General features: G+C 41.9%; 3 protein-coding genes across 3 annotated transcripts in view; 1 reads left to right on the forward strand and 2 right to left on the reverse strand.

Annotated features, from left to right (window-relative positions):
• Positions 1-19,714, forward strand: part of LOC146387779 (butyrophilin-like protein 1) — a 413,480-nt gene that overhangs the window by 139,419 nt on the left and 254,347 nt on the right. The gene's annotated exons all lie outside the window — the stretch shown is intronic.
• Positions 8,263-15,102, reverse strand: LOC146387785 (butyrophilin-like protein 10; the record flags this gene model as incomplete). The annotated part of the gene is made up of 6 exons (XM_084929744.1): positions 8,263-9,102; positions 9,540-9,671; positions 9,781-10,065; positions 10,861-10,896; positions 11,071-11,403; positions 14,982-15,102. Coding segments are annotated over 6 exons (993 nt in total), but the record flags the coding sequence as incomplete, so codon positions are not given.
• On the reverse strand, positions 16,975-19,405 carry LOC146387786 (butyrophilin-like protein 1). Its single transcript, XM_084929745.1, has 5 exons — positions 19,057-19,405; positions 18,847-18,882; positions 17,767-18,051; positions 17,526-17,657; positions 16,975-17,088 (listed from the first exon to the last, which is right to left on the reverse strand). The coding sequence occupies exons 1-5, from the start codon at positions 19,403-19,405 to the stop codon at positions 17,003-17,005; spliced, it is 888 nt and encodes a 295-aa protein (XP_084785871.1). The 3' UTR covers positions 16,975-17,002.

A 19,714-nucleotide genomic window follows, 5' to 3' on the forward strand; every position in this document is an offset into this window, starting at 1 on the left:
ATCAGTATCGTCGATACCAGCCTGAATTTTACTTGGTATCAGATCGGAAAGGAAATCAGTGGAAACACTTCACTAAGGAACTGTCGGAGAAAAGCAATGAAGGGTGACTAAGAGGAAGAGGAGAATGTGGTAAGAACGATAGGAGGAGTCAAGACGGAACAAGCCGGGACATGTCCTCATAACGCTATAAAAGTACCAATGTAGCAATATGCTTATTCCTCTAGTTCAGAGCTGGTGAGCAGGACGAGAAAAGACCCAAGACCTCGCTGAGGAAAGAGTTTGAGCGAGAAACGCCAGAGGAGAAGCCGTGTGCCTTCCACTGTGGGCCGACTAATTGAATTATACAAATTTTGGACTGCCTGCTCATCGCTTACCGAGTTGTTGGTGAGTAGAAAGCATCCTGAAAATAAACCCTTTAATAACTCTGCTGGAAGCTGTCACCTCATCAGTTTGTTACCTGAACCAAGAGATGTTCACAAAGGTGATGCAGAAACATCAGCTCCATCATGAGTTCATGATGCTGTGTGAAAAAACACGTTTAATTTTTGCCTTTCAGAACTCACCTTGAAAGATCGATCAGGAGAAATCCCAGGTGAGTGATGATGTCACTGATGTGTGCATCTGTAAGCTGTTATAAAATTACGTTGAAACCAAGCACACCATTGTTTTTCTTGTGACATTACCAATAAGTGTGATGTGTCACATGGCCCTCTTCCCATTGAAAAAACAAAAGTTGTATCCAAGATGGCCGACTTCTAAATGGCCACCGTGGTCACCACCCATCTTGAGGAGTTTGCCCCTCACATATACTAATGTGCCACAAACAGGACTTTAATATCACCAACCATTCCCATGTTATTACGGTGTAGCCATAGAAATGGCCCACCCTGTACATCAGAGGAGTCGGTGCTGAGCCTGACTCTGATGTCACTGAGCTCTACATGTGCAGTTTGTAGAGGCTGCTGTGTGGACTGGGATCAAACCTGTGCTGGTGTCCAAATGTGTGAGTAATGGTACGTTCCCTGTGGGGCACAGAGTCGTAGCACACAGAGAGCAGATGTAGAAATCAGTGATGTTCTCAGTCAAGCCTTCAGATTTCTCTGATCAGTCTTTAAGGTCACACTCTGGGTCACAGTCTAACAAATCAACCTGTCTGAAAGCTCAGTAATGATGACATCATTTTTACTTCTGTGAAGCTGGACTCAGGACGTTTCCTGTTTGTGTTGATAAATGAAAGTCCTCCCAAACTCTGCTGTAACATGTAGTAAAGGTTGTTATTTCTCTGCTCTCACACACGATGTGTTGACATCTCCATCAGGAAAGAGAAGGACATGAGAGCATGACAGCACATTTGTGCTGTAACTGCAGCTTCATGCTGTGTTCACAGGTGCAGCTCCGAAGCCGTTTGTTGGGATCCTGAACATCAGCGAGGACGAGGCGCTGCTGAAGTGTGAGGTCAGAGGTGCTTCTCCAAAGCCTAAAGTAGAGTGGAGGGACAGCGATGGGAACATCCTTCCTGCTGAGGAGCCACAGGTGTCACACACAGGAGAGCGCTATGACATCACCCTCCTCACCACGGTGACCAGGACAAACAGCAGCCTCTTCCACTGTGTAGCCACGCAGGAGGAGATGGGCCATGTGACCCGTGATCAGATCGACGTGCGTTACTGTGGTAAGATCTTATTGTGTCGTTGTTTAGACTGTGTTAAATGTTTGTGTGTATCCAGTGTGCTGTGTGTGGCGTCCTGCTACAGTCCTGCATGAACTTTCATGTGTTTCAGAGAAAACGTCTGAGGTGAAGTCCTGCTGTGGAGTCGGTGAGTTCATAGGTTTGTGGTTTTCTGGAGTTCTGACTGTCGCTGCAGCTCTGGCTCCATTTGTAGCTGCAAAGTGCATCAGAAAACACAAGAAAGGTGAGTTAGAATAATGGATTTATTATTTATGATTTATTTCATATACCTGTAAGGTTAGACAGCCATATAACAGATGATTTGATCAGTGTCGAGTTCACATTCCTGACATTTTATGTTTGAATCCTTTGCTTTAAACAGGAAAACAGTGGTTTGTTTCCTAATAATTAAAAACTCATAAGTCAGAGTGTGCACAGCAGGATTATTCTGATAGTTTCAGGCACATTCATGTCAACATGGAGCTGTTCATCTTCACATAATGCCACCAAACTTTATCAGTTAATATTCAAGGTTCTGAGCATTAAATTATCATTTTAGTCTGACTACATGTTTTTGTACCACAGTTACCACAAACTGCTGCTTTTCTCCATCTGTGAGTAAAGCAGAGACATGATGTTATAATCTCATCCTTCATGTTCTCACTTTTTCTGCTTTTGCAGCTTCTCAGAGAAACCAGAGAGACGATCCTTCTAAGGAAGCTTGTAACGGTGACGCTGAGCTGCCACTTCACTCACAAACTGTTTAACATCACAGCTGTAGTGTGTTTGTATATTTCAGGGGAAATGGATTCATATCTCTGAGGTCAACATTACTTTTTTAATATTGTGTATTTTCATTCCTTTTATTGTTTTCTGTCTCGTTGTGTCTCCATGTTTCTCACTGCTGTCTGTGAGGAGTCAGTGAGATCATATTGATCATATCAACTCTGTTTCACTCCAAAATCTCAGGGACTCGAACCACAAGGAGCAGATTCACCACATAATGCCTTAAAAATTAGCAGAAAGCCAACTTTGAACACAAAGGCAGCTTATGAAATGTGGTAATAATGGCTGCTGTGTGTTAAAGTGGTGGTTATGAAGGTGCTGACTGCAGGTGCTGGTGATCCTGCAGAAACTGGTTCTACTTTTGTAGATGTCAGATGGTTGTAAACATCAGTGCAGCAGAGATTCTTCATTCAGGGAAACTGACTGTACGTCAGTGTGAAAGCTTTTAGAAGTTTGTTCACATCTGTTTGTTCATTTCTCAGGTTGAAAAGCTGTTTTTATTCAGAGTCATCAGCAGCTGTGCCTTTCACAGTGATGACGTTTGTGCTGTTAAAACTCATCATGATGCATTTAAGAACCAAGCTGGTGTCAAAATGATGGATTGTTTTTTGTAATTCATGATTTTATGAAGCAGTTTGATGCTGATTTTATAATATTTGTATCGCACTTTTTAAAGTCTTGCAAATAAACACATTAAGCTCTAAACTCAACTTTTTCTGGCTCAGCACCACAGATTTATTTGATTTTAATATTTTTTTATTATTATTATTTATTATCACTGTCCATAAATATAGAAATCATTTAACATTTGTAAATTCTTTTCAAATGATAAAAATAAAGATTTTAAATTGTATTTTTCTGATTTTGTTTAATAAAGAAGTGGGGAAGGTTTGACCATGTGATACAACTACTGCATACAGTTAGATCCATAAGTTCTGGGACTAATTTTTGGTAACCTTGCCTTTGCACAGACACAGCGGACTTTAAAACACTCAGGACTGATTGACCTGCACACTTTCAGTGGCGCCTACTGTGGCGCAGCAGTTGGGCCTCCTCCGCTGTCTCTGCGCACTGACACTTAAGCCCCTCCCTCTGCACTTGCGCTTCGGCCGCACTCGGTCGGTCGTCGCTTTCATCAGTTTTGTTGAAGTGAAGTGAAATGGTAGTTTTTACGTGCATTCAAAGTTCACCATGCCAATCTTCGTTTCCATTTATATTAGTGAGACATTTATTTCCTTTGCAATGTCCGTTTTATTTCTTTTTGGTTTATTTATTTCTGATGTTTGCGCTGTGGACAGTTTCAAAATGAAGCGATAGAAATCTGAGTGGGAGAGGCAAATAAATACAGATCACAAGGGAGGAAATTTCTCCACACACACACACACACACGGTGAATCACACCCTGAATGAGACGAGCTGTGTGGCGCTATTTATTTACCTGGCGGCGCGCACCACGCACCACGAGTGAATTTAAGAACAAAAAAATCTGACATTTCTTACACGCAGCTTCCGGCTCTCTCCTCTTTAATGTGTCTTCTCTCCTTTTCCTTCTCTCCCGTGGAAAAAGCTTGGACAGCTTCATATCTGCTGGGACGAGGTGCTGAGAGTGGGTCACTTCTGCTGTGTTTAAATTAGCAGTCATGTGACACTTCTTTGAAGAGCTGATGATCAAATTGAGGCAAAGCATTTAAAAACAGAATGACAACATCAAGTGCATCAACACTTCTCCAAAACTCAAATTAATCCAGATACAATTAAGAATCAGACAGAAATCCTCTTGTTAAATGGCCACAATCATATTATTAGTGGCTCAGCAGAAACATTTACACACAAACTGGAGATATGAACACTACACAGAAGGAGAGGCAGACTTGCCAGATAATTTTTAATAATCCAATAGGCTTCTATACACACCTGTGTTTTCACTCTCAGGTCTGAAGTTGTCTTAGAACTACCTTTTCCAATATTTTGGATATAAAACGGAGTTTGGAGATCGGCCTGTAGTTAGTGAGCATTAGGGTCAATGTTTTTTTTCATAATAGGTTGTACAACAGCATGCTTGAAGACAGACTGTACACAACCTGATGACAACGATGCATTCAGTAAAAGTAGGACCTATAGTATGTGAAGCTCCGGGGGAACCAGAGATTTTAAGATGATCAATTATAGCAGCAAGAAGAATTGTTTTATTTAAAAACTCTGACACAAACTGTGTTTCACATTATTATTCACCAATTTATTTATTCAGTTCTACACATTATATATAATCCGCCTCTCTGAAAGTGCAGTGAGAGGATCTGTGAGGTTTGGTTGATCATATAGTTTAATACATAAGAACAGCATCTCTTTTCTGTACATCAAAAACAGCACCTGCTTTAAAGACCACATAATGTTGCAGTTATAAATATCCATACAGACACAATAGTTATAAAAGACAGTTTTATGAACACAATGTCAACAGCACCTCATTCATCCTTATTTATATTAAAAAATACTTTGTCTTAAAGTCCAAATACAAAAAAGCAACAGTGCTAATAATAACATAAAAAATAAATAAATCTCATCAAGTTCATGTTCAGGTTACAACAGAGTCCCAAAGGTTTTCAGGAAGCTTTGGTTTGTTCTGATCACCATCAGCTAAAAGTAACATTAAACATTATTAAAACCAGCATCACAACCTGCTTTACACAATAATAAAATACACAGTATAAAAGAAGCAACATCTGGACTGCAGCTGGGCTCTGAAATACGTCCTCATCACTTTTAACAGTACAAACATCATAACTGTCACAGCTTCTAATATCTCTGAATAGAAACACAGTTTTCCTAATCCACTGTTAGGATCACACAGCAGGACTCTGCTCGGCCTGAACACCACCTCAGGTGTCCTCGTAACTCGCTGCACTTTCATTAAAGCTTTTTTCTGGTTTTGTCAGTGGATTTAACAGCTGACGTTTCACAGCCCACAGTGAGCTCACAAAACAACTGAGACTACAGACGAGTCGATTATGTTGATCTGAGATCCAAACATAACTGAAATGTACCTTTGTGCACACATCTGTGTAACAGCTGTGATGCTAAACAGGTTCTGATTTGAGTGTCAGCTCTGTGTCACCGTTCTCAGGACCCTCAGACGTCTCTCTGTGTCTCTGTTTCCTCTGAAAAACTACAGAAGAAAATATTACATACAGTCAGTTTACGATATTAAATTTAAACTAACGTTAATTTCGGTGATCGCAGAGAAAAACGAAAACAGCAGATAAATCTGATAAAATAAAATAAGACACATTTATAGCTAAACATGCTTCATAGAAGAAAACTGAGACACGGTGGCTGTAAATTTGGTTGAAATCAAAATGTTTATTAGCAACTGCAGTTTTTTCATCATTTTTAAATGATAAATAAATCCGAAATATCAGCTGTAAAACCAAACGATATCTGAATAAAATGTCAACAACATTGGTCTAAACATCTGTTACATGGATGTCTACGTCTGACAGATGTTAAAATAAGTGTTTTTATTATTTACACTTACCTCTGCTGATGTGATATTTGATTTTTATTATAAGAAAATAAAGAAGTAAAGTTGCAATTGCTCCAAAACACGTCCCACCGATCCATGAACCGACTCCAGGACTGCAGGACTTCACCTCAGTCGGTTTCTCTGAAACATTAAATAAAAGGTTGAACAAATACACAACGAAACTTTTTAAACGGTGCCAAGAAATCTATTAAAGAATAAAAAAGAGTTGATAATTACAATTCGTATAAAACAACAAAAACAACTTAATGCAGGTAGATCTGTGCATCAGTTTTATGGCTGAGCTCCTCCTGTGTGGCTACACAGTGGAAACGCTCAGTTGATGTCCTGGTCACCGTGGTGAGGAGGGTGATGTCATAGCGCTCTCCTGTGTGTGACACCTGCTGTCCCTCCACTTTACTTTAAGCAATATAGGAAATATATATTTAGGAAATATCACGAGCGACCCACCGGGAAAATGCCCGGTATGCCCGATGGCCAGTCCAGCGCCGGCTGTGGTTTCAGTCGGACTCTGTCACGGTGCTCAGTGTGAGCTGTACGCATCAAAACACGAACTACAGAGCGTCTTACAGACGGACTCCTCCGTTAGTCATTTCCTCTTGGAAGCCACAAAATGAAAAGTCCTTGTATTCACTCGTGGGTGAGACAGAGGGAGAGCAGATCAGGTGATCGTCAAAGAGACGAGCAAAGGAGCCGAGGCGACACGAGGAGAGGACCCGCCCCACAACCCCAAACTGTTCAATTATATTTCCGGAAGATGCGGGCAACGATTTGTGACGCATATTTTTTTATCCAGAGTTTAATTCGTTTGACTGTAAATGTCTCAACTAAACATCACATCGCTAAAGTGTGAAAGACTTCAGTAAAACAAACACAGCTGTCTGTCTGAATCACGGTGAGCCTCGGACTGTGATCAGGCTGTAATAAACGAGTGGTGTTGATGACGGTCAGCTGTTGTTATTCATGTGTGTAAACATTAGCATTGAACACTGTGCTCATTTAGATTCGTTTCTTACCGTCTTCACGTCCTGCTGTAGCTGCAGACAGAAGAAAAACGTGCACAGACGGAAGGACCGCGATTATCAGATTCAGTAGCGGTTTTAGATACGGGCGACACGGGCGGTTGCCCGGGCGGCATCACGGGCATCGGCAAAAAATAAAAATTGCTCGTACTCATGCTGCCCCGACATCAGCCAGCGCTTATTGGGAATGGCATAGGCACCGTTTTCTATCGCCCATTTGCTGGGAGTAAGGGCGCCCTCCGTTTGCGAGGTGCGCCTGCTGCTTGCGGCACAGGGAGGAGGGGCGGGGCGGCGGGGGATTCTCTGGCCGGCTGGAGCAGCATCTAATAACCAACTCGCAAAATAAAACAAAATGAAAACAAACCAACAAACACGAAAACATGAGACATTATGATACAGACTAATTTGCACCGATGTTTTTCAAAATTCTATAAAGTGAGCGCGAGAGCCCTCGGTGCGCCTGCTCGCTGCTGAACTCAAACTAAACTTTATTGTCATCTCCGTAAACAAGTAAAGAAATAATAAACATAAGAAGAGAAAGAAAATAAATATACACTTTAGGACCAGGAGTAAAGGGATCAATAACAATTTAAAATGTATAATTTACAGTTTGATGATTTAAAGTCTCACACACAACCTGTCGACAGGGCATGGGGGCGGCTTTACTCTCTGCAGTGTTCCTTCAATCTTGCGTTTACGTGTGGACGGGATTTTTTTTTTAAAAACAAAAATGGAAAACCTCAGTTTTCAAAAATACCCGTGTACGTGTGGACGTAGCCTAAGATGACTTTAGGAATTCTGTGTTGCCTCTTGTTGTTATCTGTAAATAATAATAAAAAAGGCACCTTCACATAATGTGTATATTTAGATTAGAATCCGAACTCTTCAATTTGTTTGCTAGAACATGCATCACATCCGGCTAAAACAAATCTGGATTTTATTCTGTTCAAAGTAGCCGTACAGGCACCAAACTGTAAAAGTATCAAACAAAGAAACTGTGACATACTTTGGCTGTAAAGATTTTGTGTTCGCACTCTGATGATGACGACAAGCTCGTCTATTCGAGCCTGCAACACTGCAAGGCTGCCATCAGTTTATTAATAAGAATACAGTATGAGTATAATACATAAAACTGATCACTCACATTTACATTTGAAATTTATTTACAAATGTAAAATGATTTCTATATTTATGGACGGTGATAATAAAGCTTCCCGGTGCTGAGCCAGAAAAAGATGACAGAGTTTAAAGTTAAAAGTGTTTATTTAGAATACTTTAAAAAGTGTGATGCAAATTTTATAAAATCAGTGTCAAAATGCTTTATAAAACCATAAAATACACAAATATCCATTATTTTGAAAGCAGCTTGATTCTTAAATACATCAATATCAGTTTTAACAGCACAAACGTCATCACTGTGAAAGGCACAGCTGCTGATGACTCTGAATAAAAACAGATTTCAACCTGAGAAATTAACAAACAGATGTGAACACCTCCAATACAGACAGACGTTCCTCCAACAAGTCGACTCGACAGGAAGACAAAAGAAAAAGTCAATCTCATCAAGTTTAAATACAGTCAAAGGTTTGCAGGAAACTTTGGTTTGTTCTGACAACAACGTGAAGCTGAGTGATATTTGAAGAAGTCAAAGCAGCTTTTTATTGGATTTTGTCTCGAACTTCTAAAAGCTTTCACACTGACGTACAGTCAGTTTCCCTGAATGAAGAATCTCTGCTGCACTGATGTTTACAACCATCTGACATCTACAAAAGTAGAACCAGTTTGTGCAGGATCACCAGCACCTGCAGTAGGTTTTGGAGTGAAACACTTACAGTTGATATAATCAATATGATATGATCACAGACTGCAGTGTGAAACATGGAAACACAACGAGACGGATTTAAAAAAAATAATAATAATAAAAGGGATGAAAAAACAAAATATTAAAAAAGTAATGGTGACCCCCCCCCGCCACGCAAACACACTACAGCTGTGATGTTAAACAGTTTGTGAGTGAAGTGTCAGCTCAGCGTCACCGTTACAAGCTTCCTTAGAAGGATCGTCTCTCTGGTTTCTCTGAGAAGCTGCAAAAGCAGAAAAAGTGAGAACATGAAGGATGAGATTATAACATCATGTCTCTGCTTTACTCACAGATGGAGAAAAGCAGCAGTTTGTGGTAACTGTGGTACAAAAACATGTAGTCAGACTAAAATTATAATTTAATGCTCAGAACCTTGAATATTAACTGATAAAGTTTGGTGGCATCATGTGAAGATGAACAGCTCCATGTTGACATGAATGTGCCTGAAACTATCAGAATAATCCTGCTGTGCACACTCTGACTTATGAGTTTTTAATTATTAGGAAACAAACCACTGTTTTCCTGTTTAAAGCAAAGGATTCAAACATAAAATGTCAGGAATGTGAACTCGACACTGATCAAATCATCTGTTATATGGCTGTCTAACCTTACAGGTATATGAAATAAATCATAAATAATAAATCCATTATTCTAACTCACCTTTCTTGTGTTTTCTGATGCACTTTGCAGCTACAAATGGAGCCAGAGCTGCAGCGACAGTCAGAACTCCAGAAAACCACAAACCTATGAACTCACCGACTCCACAGCAGGACTTCACCTCAGACGTTTTCTCTGAAACACATGAAAGTTCATGCAGGACTGTAGCAGGACGCCACACACAGCACACTGGATACACACAAACATTAAACACAGTCTAAACAACGACACAATAAGATCTTACCACAGTAACGCACGTCGATCTGATCACGGGTCACATGGCCCATCTCCTCCTGCGTGGCTACACAGTGGAAGAGGCTGCTGTTTGTCCTGGTCACCGTGGTGAGGAGGGTGATGTCATAGCGCTCTCCTGTGTGTGACACCTGTGGCTCCTCAGCAGGAAGGATGTTCCCATCGCTGTCCCTCCACTCTACTTTAGGCTTTGGAGAAGCACCTCTGACCTCACACTTCAGCAGCGCCTCGTCCTCGCTGATGTTCAGGATCCCAACAAACGGCTTCGGAGCTGCACCTGTGAACACAGCATGAAGCTGCAGTTACAGCACAAATGTGCTGTCATGCTCTCATGTCCTTCTCTTTCCTGATGGAGATGTCAACACATCGTGTGTGAGAGCAGAGAAATAACAACCTTTACTACATGTTACAGCAGAGTTTGGGAGGACTTTCATTTATCAACACAAACAGGAAACGTCCTGAGTCCAGCTTCACAGAAGTAAAAATGATGTCATCATTACTGAGCTTTCAGACAGGTTGATTTGTTAGACTGTGACCCAGAGTGTGACCTTAAAGACTGATCAGAGAAATCTGAAGGCTTGACTGAGAACATCACTGATTTCTACATCTGCTCTCTGTGTGCTACGACTCTGTGCCCCAGAGGGAACGTACCATTACTCACACATTTGGACACCAGCACAGGTTTGATCCCAGTCCACACAGCAGCCTCTACAAACTGCACATGTAGAGCTCAGTGACATCAGAGTCAGGCTCAGCACCGACTCCTCTGATGTACAGGGTGGGCCATTTCTATGGCTACACCGTAATAACATGGGAATGGTTGGTGATATTAAAGTCCTGTTTGTGGCACATTAGTATATGTGAGGGGCAAACTCCTCAAGATGGGTGGTGACCACGGTGGCCATTTAGAAGTCGGCCATCTTGGATACAACTTTTGTTTTTTCAATGGGAAGAGGGCCATGTGACACATCACACTTATTGGTAATGTCACAAGAAAAACAATGGTGTGCTTGGTTTCAACGTAACTTTATAACAGATTACAGATGCACACATCAGTGACATCATCACTCACCTGGGATTTCTCCTGATCGATCTTTCAAGGTGAGTTCTGAAAGGCAAAAATTAAACATGTGTTTTTTCACACAGCATCATGAACTCATGATGGAGCTGATGTTTCTGCATCACCTTTGTGAACATCTCTTGGTTCAGGTAACAAACTGATGAGGTGACAGCTTCCAGCAGAGTTATTAAAGGGTTTATTTTCAGGATGCTTTCTACTCACCAACAACAAGTTTAATGCAGAACCTTTGTTCTGGCTGCAGATGTGGAAAATCACAGGTGTAGACTCCACTGTCAGCCACCGTGGTGTTTCTGATGATGATGGAGGCGTTACCAAACTGCAGCTCTTGTGGAAAATGTGAGACCCGTCCTCTGAAGTGCTCGTCTTGACCTCGACGTCCATTATTGTAATGAAGGCCTCCATCATACATGAACACCTCCTGTTTATTTGGTGCTTTTTTCCTCCAATCAAAGAGCTTCTGTTCAAGGTTCTGATTGGTGCTGAGGGAGCAGGGTAAGATCACAGCACGTTCTTCTGAGACTGTGACTCCTGGACCTGAAGAAGGAAGCATGTTTGATTCAGTATGTTGAAATATGCAGTTCATAGTTTGATGTTTGACTGTAGCTCAGACTCAGTGTGTTCAGATATTTCATTTCACTTATCCGTAGCTCAGGTCATACAGTCTACTGTGATAGGATGAGCTCTATCGTCTTGATGCCTGCTCAGTCATCCAGGTAAGCAGATCGCTAAAGGTGGATTCTGTTCATCTGTAAGAAGCGTTTTCAGTGGGAGAACTGAACTGAAACTGAAAGCGCGTGAACAGGTGATCAGAATCAACCTTTTGGGATAAACTTTTGCCATCTGGTTGCTTCTGATAGAATACAGGTTTAAGGCATGTCCTCATTGCTTTAATGTTTCTAAATAGAAGCTGTGCTATGGGCAGAACTTTGTGCCATTAGAAACTGAATTTAAATAAGTTCAATTCAAATTCCAAAGTTCTGCCCATCTATCATACTATGTTTCATGTAAATGTATAAAACAACTTACTGTGAAATAACATTTTTCCTCACATTAACATTTACATGTACCATTATTAATCCTTTTAATCTTATCAATAATACTGATGTCTGTTAAAACACATTCCTGGAGACGTTACAGTCATTACAGCTTCTCTGCACTGCTTTAACACCCTGTTAGAAACAGAAACCCCACTTTGTCAGTCACAGCACTATTTTAGTGTTAATTATAATCAATAAAAAAAAATAGATTTGAGGCGACATAGAGGGGTGTAGGGGTGAGGAGGTAGAGAGTGCTTTGCTTTAAATTTTGGGGGGTTTCCATCAAAGAGGAGCTTCAATGATCAGAGAAGCTGCTGCTATTGTAAAAAAAAAAAAAACCCAGCAGAGACTTTATTTCCTCAGAAACCTGAAGAAGGTTCACCTGCTGCTGGAGCAGCTTCTGTCCAACAACTATCACTGAACTGAACTCCATCCTTATTCTATTGTATTCTACTGATCCGTGTTTATCAGTCTAAACTAAACGCTGCTGACTGTACCAGAAAGAAACAGGATATTTCAAATGAGCTCCAAAAACTGCAGACAGAAGTTTTCTTTAAGTACTTTTACTCCAAGTACTGTAAGACCACACAGATGTACTTAAAGTGATCGAAAAAAGGATCCAATTCCTCCTTCGCTGCTCACCGTCAGTTCATTTCTGCAGAAATTTAGAATATTTTCGCTCAGAGCTTTAAATATTTACTGTCATTGGTTTTCTTACACTTTTCATTTCCTATAACTGCAGATACAGTCAGGAGACAGATGCACAAAATCCTCACAGACTTCATTTCAGCAAACTGAAAAAAGCAACGGCAGACGGATCGGCCAAGAGCGGGGAGCTGCTCCGAGCAAAGACGAGAGGAGAGTTACAGAGCGCGAGCTGACCGGGCTTTATAACCGGCGAAAAAGCTCCCGACCGACGGCGAAAAAGCTCCCGACCGACGACGGACCGCCCCTTTCCCCGACCGACGACGGACCGCCTCTTTCCCCGTCCGACGACGGCCCACGGCCCGCCCCTTCCACGACCAACGATCTCCCCGACCGACCAGCTCCCCGTAGTGTTGCCAACTTAGCGACTTTGTCGCTATATTTAGCGGGTTTTCAGACCCCCTTAGCGACTTTTTTTCTAAAAAGCGACTAGCGACAAATCTGGCGACTTTTTCTGGTGTTATTGGACACTTATTTATGACGACTTTTTGACGTGAAAGCGCGTATCGCTTTTACTCTCAACAAGCAGCGGTGCTGCCGTGGGCACCTCGCCCGTTCCAAAGCGCTCACGGGCGGAGGATAGTCCTCCCCAGCTGCTATCAGGGCAGGAGATGTTCACAGCTATGCGTCTGAACTGCAAATGAATCGCGCATGAGCGAAGCCGCTGCTCCCGCACTGACTGTAACGCAGTCAGTTCTTCTTTTACTGTTATGCTGTTTTGTGGATCAAGTTTAAAACTACTTATAAACACACACACAGTAACTCCACCAGAGTGCCTATTTCGGGTCACGTTTGCCGGTCCAAGCCCGGATAAAGGAGCAGGGTTGGAATTGTGACATTAAAAAAAACAATAATTGCTAAAAGAAATTTAATTTGTAGTTCTAAATAAACTCTAAATGCATTTAGGACGTTTTTTACTCACTTTATGTCTCTTCCACGATGTTATTTCTCTCTCCAACAACATAGGTTACAATTATATTAGCTTGACCAATTATGCAAATTAGGCGATGACGTCATTTAGCGACTAATAGCGACTTTTAGGACAGCCAATAGCGATTTCCTTACTGACGAGTTGGCAACACTGGCTCCCCGCTGTAGACCGCAGTCGGTCGGTCTGCCGTTGCTTCTTTCAGTTTGTTGAAATGAAGTCTGTGAGGATGCAGCAGTCTGTCACTGAAGCAGCTCTGCAGTTCAGCAACATTTACATGCATGGGGTGGGAGACTCTGTCCATCACAGATGTTATTTTGGCCGGAGTCCTTCTGTCTCCCACCACCTGCACTGGGTCCAGGGTGCATCCCAGAACAGAGCTGGCCTTCCTGATGAGTTTATCCAACCTCTTCCTCTCAGCTGCCGATAAACTGTGAGACTGTGAGTGTGAGAGTCCCCGGCCTATTCAGCATGAGTAGAACGAGGGGGGGTACATATGAAGAGTAAATGTTATGGGTATTAAACAACAGAATCATATGTATAGATTATAGTTTGAACTAACAATAAACTAACTAACTCAAGTAACTTAAAGAAGTCCAGACGCTTTTCTTTGCAAGCTCCTTTGACTACGATGACCTGGATGACTGAGAACCTTCACAGACACCTAACTAACTAACAATAAATCATGATGTTGACATGATGATGAATGTATATGAATCATCATGTCACAGTGGAAACGCTCAGTTGATGTCCTGGTCACTGTGGTGAGGAGGGTGATGTCATAGCGCTCTCCTGTGTGTGACACCTGCTGTCCCTCCACTCTACTTTAAGCAATATAGGAAATATATATTTAGGAAATATCACGAGCGACCCACCGGGAAAATGCCCGGTATGCCCGATGGCCAGTCCAGCGCCGGCTGTGGTTTCAGTCGGACTCTGTCACGGTGCTCAGTGTGAGCTGTACGCATCAAAACACGAACTACAGAGCGTCTTACAGACGGACTCCTCCGTTAGTCATTTCCTCTTGGAAGCCACAAAATGAAAAGTCCTTGTATTCACTCGTGGGTGAGACAGAGGGAGAGCAGATCAGGTGATCGTCAAAGAGACGAGCAAAGGAGCCGAGGCGACACGAGGAGAGGACCCGCCCCACAACCCCAAACTGTTCAATTATATTTCCGGAAGATGCGGGCAACGATTTGTGACGCATATTTTTTTTATCCAGAGTTTAATTCGTTTGACTGTAAATGTCTCAACTAAACATCACATCGCTAAAGTGTAAAAGACTTCAGTAAAACAAACACAGCTGTCTGTCTGAATCACGGTGAGCCTCGGACTGTGATCAGGCTGTAATAAACGAGTGGTGTTGATGACGGTCAGCTGTTGTTATTCATGTGTGTAAACATTAGCATTGAACACTGTGCTCATTTAGATTCGTTTCTTACCGTCTTCACGTCCTGCTGTAGCTGCAGACAGAAGAAAAACGTGCACAGACGGAAGGACCGCGATTATCAGATTCAGTAGCGGTTTTAGATACGGGCGACACGGGCGGTTGCCCGGGCGGCATCACGGGCATCGGCAAAAAATAAAAATTGCTCGTACTCATGCTGCCCCGACATCAGCCAGCGCTTATTGGGAATGGCATAGGCACCGTTTTCTGTCGCCCATTTGCTGGGAGTAAGGGCGCCCTCCGTTTGCGAGGTGCGCCTGCTGCTTGCGGCACAGGGAGGAGAGGGCGGGGCGGCGGGGGATTCTCTGGCCGGCTGGAGCAGCATCTAATAACCAACTCGCAAAATAAAACAAAATGAAAACAAACCAACAAACACGAAAACATGAGACATTATGATACAGACTAATTTGCACCGATGTTTTTCAAAATTCTATAAAGTGAGCGCGAGAGCCCTCGGTGCGCCTGCTCGCTGCTGAACTCAAACTAAACTTTATTGTCATCTCCGTAAACAAGTAAAGAAATAATAAACATAAGAAGAGAAAGAAAATAAATATACACTTTAGGACCAGGAGTAAAGGGATCAATAACAATTTAAAATGTATAATTTACAGTTTGATGATTTAAAGTCTCACACACAACCTGTCGACAGGGCATGGGGGCGGCTTTACTCTCTGCAGTGTTCCTTCAATCTTGCGTTTACGTGTGGACGGGATTTTTTTTTTAAAAACAAAAATGGAAAATCTCAGTTTTCAAAAATACCCGTGTACGTGTGGACGTAGCCTAAGATGACTTTACGAATTCTGTGTTGCCTCTTGTTGTTATCTGTAAATAATAATAAAAAAAGGCACCTTCACATAATGTGTATATTTAGATTAGAATCCAGACTCTTCAATTTGTTTGCTAGAACATGCATCACATCTGGCTAAAACAAATCTGGATTTTATTCTGTTCAAAGTAGCCGTACAGGCACCAAACTGTAAAAGTATCAAACAAAGAAACTGTGACATACTTTGGCTGTAAAGATTTTGTGTTCGCACTCTGATGATGACGACAAGCTCGTCTATTCGAGCCTGCAACACTGCAAGGCTGCCATCAGTTTATTAATAAGAATACAGTATGAGTATAATACATAAAACTGATCACTCACATTTACATTTGAAATTTATTTACAAATGTAAAATGATTTCTATATTTATGGACGGTGATAATAAAGCTTCCCGGTGCTGAGCCAGAAAAAGATGACAGAGTTTAAAGTTAAAAGTGTTTATTTAGAATACTTTAAAAAGTGTGATGCAGATTTTATAAAATCAGTGTCAAAATGCTTTATAAAACCATAAAATACACAAATATCCATTATTTTGAAAGCAGCTTGATTCTTAAATACATGAATATCAGTTTTAACAGCACAAACTTCATCACTGTGAAAGGCACAGCTGCTGATGACTCTGAATAAAAACAGATTTCAACCTGAGAAATTAACAAACAGATGTGAACACCTCCAATACAGACAGACGTTCCTCCAACAAGTCGACTCGACAGGAAGACAAAAGAAAAAGTCAATCTCATCAAGTTTAAATACAGTCAAAGGTTTGCAGGAAACTTTGGTTTGTTCTGACAACAACGTGAAGCTGAGTGATATTTGAAGAAGTCAAAGCAGCTTTTTATTGGATTTTGTCTCGAACTTCTAAAAGCTTTCACACTGACGTACAGTCAGTTTCCCTGAATGAAGAATCTCTGCTGCACTGATGTTTACAACCATCTGACATCTACAAAAGTAGAACCAGTTTGTGCAGGATCACCAGCACCTGCAGTAGGTTTTGGAGTGAAACACTTACAGTTGATATAATCAATATGATATGATCACAGACTGCAGTGTGAAACATGGAAACACAACGAGACGGATTTAAAAAAAAAAATAATAATAAAAGGGATGAAAAAACAAAATATTAAAAAAGTAATGGTGCCCCCCCCCCCCCCCCCCCCCCCCCGCCACGCAAACACACTACAGCTGTGATGTTAAACAGTTTGTGAGTGAAGTGTCAGCTCAGCGTCACCGTTACAAGCTTCCTTAGAAGGATCGTCTCTCTGGTTTCTCTGAGAAGCTGCAAAAGCAGAAAAAGTGAGAACATGAAGGATGAGATTATAACATCATGTCTCTGCTTTACTCACAGATGGAGAAAAGCAGCAGTTTGTGGTAACTGTGGTACAAAAACATGTAGTCAGACTAAAATTATAATTTAATGCTCAGAACCTTGAATATTAACTGATAAAGTTTGGTGGCATCATGTGAAGATGAACAGCTCCATGTTGACATGAATGTGCCTGAAACTATCAGAATAATCCTGCTGTGCACACTCTGACTTATGAGTTTTTAATTATTAGGAAACAAACCACTGTTTTCCTGTTTAAAGCAAAGGATTCAAACATAAAATGTCAGGAATGTGAACTCGACACTGATCAAATCATCTGTTATATGGCTGTCTAACCTTACAGGTATATGAAATAAATCATAAATAATAAATCCATTATTCTAACTCACCTTTCTTGTGTTTTCTGATGCACTTTGCAGCTACAAATGGAGCCAGAGCTGCAGCGACAGTCAGAACTCCAGAAAACCACAAACCTATGAACTCACCGACTCCACAGCAGGACTTCACCTCAGACGTTTTCTCTGAAACACATGAAAGTTCATGCAGGACTGTAGCAGGACGCCACACACAGCACACTGGATACACACAAACATTAAACACAGTCTAAACAACGACACAATAAGATCTTACCACAGTAACGCACGTCGATCTGATCACGGGTCACATGGCCCATCTCCTCCTGCGTGGCTACACAGTGGAAGAGGCTGCTGTTTGTCCTGGTCACCGTGGTGAGGAGGGTGATGTCATAGCGCTCTCCTGTGTGTGACACCTGTGGCTCCTCAGCAGGAAGGATGTTCCCATCGCTGTCCCTCCACTCTACTTTAGGCTTTGGAGAAGCACCTCTGACCTCACACTTCAGCAGCGCCTCGTCCTCGCTGATGTTCAGGATCCCAACAAACGGCTTCGGAGCTGCACCTGTGAACACAGCATGAAGCTGCAGTTACAGCACAAATGTGCTGTCATGCTCTCATGTCCTTCTCTTTCCTGATGGAGATGTCAACACATCGTGTGTGAGAGCAGAGAAATAACAACCTTTACTACATGTTACAGCAGAGTTTGGGAGGACTTTCATTTATCAACACAAACAGGAAACGTCCTGAGTCCAGCTTCACAGAAGTAAAAATGATGTCATCATTACTGAGCTTTCAGACAGATTGATTTGTTAGACTGTGACCCAGAGTGTGACCTTAAAGACTGATCAGAGAAATCTGAAGGCTTGACTGAGAACATCACTGATTTCTACATCTGCTCTCTGTGTGCTACGACTCTGTGCCCCAGAGGGAACGTACCATTACTCACACATTTGGACACCAGCACAGGTTTGATCCCAGTCCACACAGCAGCCTCTACAAACTGCACATGTAGAGCTCAGTGACATCAGAGTCAGGCTCAGCACCGACTCCTCTGATGTACAGGGTGGGCCATTTCTATGGCTACACCGTAATAACATGGGAATGGTTGGTGATATTAAAGTCCTGTTTGTGGCACATTAGTATATGTGAGGGGCAAACTCCTCAAGATGGGTGGTGACCACGGTGGCCATTTAGAAGTCGGCCATCTTGGATACAACTTTTGTTTTTTCAATGGGAAGAGGGCCATGTGACACATCACACTTATTGGTAATGTCACAAGAAAAACAATGGTGTGCTTGGTTTCAACGTAATTTTATAACAGCTTACAGATGCACACATCAGTGACATCATCACTCACCTGGGATTTCTCCTGATCGATCTTTCAAGGTGAGTTCTGAAAGGCAAAAATTAAACATGTGTTTTTTCACACAGCATCATGAACTCATGATGGAGCTGATGTTTCTGCATCACCTTTGTGAACATCTCTTGGTTCAGGTAACAAACTGATGAGGTGACAGCTTCCAGCAGAGTTATTAAAGGGTTTATTTTCAGGATGCTTTCTACTCACCAACAACAAGTTTAATGCAGAACCTTTGTTCTGGCTGCAGATGTGGAAAATCACAGGTGTAGACTCCACTGTCAGCCACCGTGGTGTTTCTGATGATGATGGAGGCGTTACCAAACTGCAGCTCTTGTGGAAAATGTGAGACCCGTCCTCTGAAGTGCTCGTCTTGACCTCGACGTCCATTATTGTAATGAAGGCCTCCATCATACATGAACACCTCCTGTTTATTTGGTGCTTTTTTCCTCCAATCAAAGAGCTTCTGTTCAAGGTTCTGATTGGTGCTGAGGGAGCAGGGTAAGATCACAGCACGTTCTTCTGAGACTGTGACTCCTGGACCTGAAGAAGGAAGCATGTTTGATTCAGTATGTTGAAATATGCAGTTCATAGTTTGATGTTTAACTTCAGATATTTTACTTCACTTCTCTGTAGCTCAGGTCACTGATAAGTCCAACATACAGTCTACTGTGATAGGATGAGCTCTATCGTCTTGATGCCTGCTCAGTCATCCAGGTAAGCAGATCGCTAAAGGTGGATTCTGTTCATCTGTAAGAAGCGTTTTCAGTGGGAGAACTGAACTGAAACTGAAAGCGCGTGAACAGGTGATCAGAATCAACCTTTTGGGATAAACTTTTGCCATCTGGTTGCTTCTGATAGAATACAG

This window comes from Perissodus microlepis, chromosome 5 (assembly GCF_051167445.1).
Source record: "Perissodus microlepis isolate ML-2025 ecotype Zambia chromosome 5, ASM5116744v1, whole genome shotgun sequence".
Taxonomy (NCBI): Eukaryota; Metazoa; Chordata; class Actinopteri; order Cichliformes; family Cichlidae; genus Perissodus; species Perissodus microlepis.